A 1,207-nucleotide genomic window follows, 5' to 3' on the forward strand; every position below is an offset into this window, starting at 1 on the left:
ATTCTAGGTACTCTGTGTGTACTATTTGCATTTCCATTTATATTCTCTCATTGTGTTGGATGTGAAACTTCTCACCAATGGGCACAATTAATCTATTATGCAGCCTTCGTCATCATCTTTCAGTTTGGTTGGGCTGCAGTGCAAATATCACATTTATCATTAGTTCCAGAACTTACGCCTACCGAGCATGAAAGAACAGAACTCATAGCAATTAGGTATTTATATTTAAAATTTCTAAAAGCATAAACTGTTTTAATAACATATATTATACAAATTCTGTTGTGTAATTATAAAATTTTGTTACAATTTTATTTAGATACAGTTTTACTGTACTCTCAAATGTCTTTGTTTACTGCATAACATGGGCAGTGTTGCACATGACAAATACTGAAGAATCCAGCTCTCAAATTGGTCCTAACGATGCAAAAAAATTTCAGGAAGTTGTTTTTATTGGAATAGGCATAGGAAGTGTAACAACTATTTTATTTCATGTCGTTGTTAAAGAAAATCTTATTAACAACTCTAATGGTGAGACAATTTTATACTTATCTGGTCATTAATTAAAATTTTTGTTTATTTCAACTTTTGCTTTTTTATATCTATTATAGGTCTCTTAGGCAGAAATTCAAGAACAGTATCAACATTGTTGAAAGATGTTCAATTATACAAAGCAGCTTGTGTATATATGTTTACTCGTTTATTTGTAAATTTATCACAAATTTATATTCCTTTATACTTGCACGTATCATTAAATATGCCAGCAATATCTTTGGCTATAATTCCCTTAATAATCTATTTGAGTAGTTTTATGATGTCCTTTGTTGTAGAAAGATTAAATGCAAAATTAGGTAGAAAAAACTCATATTGTTTTGGTGTTTCATTGGGTATATGTGCTTGTATTTGGATACAATTTGGTGCTGGCTTATCATTTACGAAATACCAGATCTATCCAGTATCATTAATATTAGGTAACATTATTAAATTCCTTTTAATTCACCAAGCTCAAATATAAACTTCTTTCAATATTAATTCCTTTTGTTATAGGATTTGCTGAATCCATTATGTTAGTGACTAGTCTTGGTATTACAGCAGATTTCATAGGTCAAAATGTGGATAGTGGCGCATTTGTGTACGGTATCATGAGTTTCACAGATAAACTTTCTAACGGTTTAGCAGTTATACTTATTCAATATCTGTTAGTACACAT

The 1,207-nt window shown here is 29.9% G+C and overlaps 1 protein-coding gene across 1 annotated transcript in view; it reads left to right on the forward strand.

Moving 5' to 3' along the window:
* Nucleotides 1-1,207, forward strand: part of LOC108631775 (major facilitator superfamily domain-containing protein 12) — a gene marked incomplete at both ends in the record, with an annotated part of 2,295 nt that continues 1,088 nt past the window's right edge. The window contains 4 exons of the mRNA XM_018035936.2: nt 1-215; nt 317-528; nt 609-968; nt 1,045-1,195. Of these exons, the coding sequence (XP_017891425.2) occupies nt 1-215; nt 317-528; nt 609-968; nt 1,045-1,195 (938 nt within the window). The remainder of the gene's footprint in view (nt 216-316; nt 529-608; nt 969-1,044; nt 1,196-1,207) is intronic.

The sequence above is a fragment of the Ceratina calcarata genome, unplaced genomic scaffold, assembly GCF_001652005.2.
Source record: "Ceratina calcarata isolate Rehan_Ccalc_2016 unplaced genomic scaffold, ASM165200v1 scaffold95.2, whole genome shotgun sequence".
In the NCBI taxonomy this organism is placed as follows: Eukaryota; Metazoa; Arthropoda; class Insecta; order Hymenoptera; family Apidae; genus Ceratina; species Ceratina calcarata.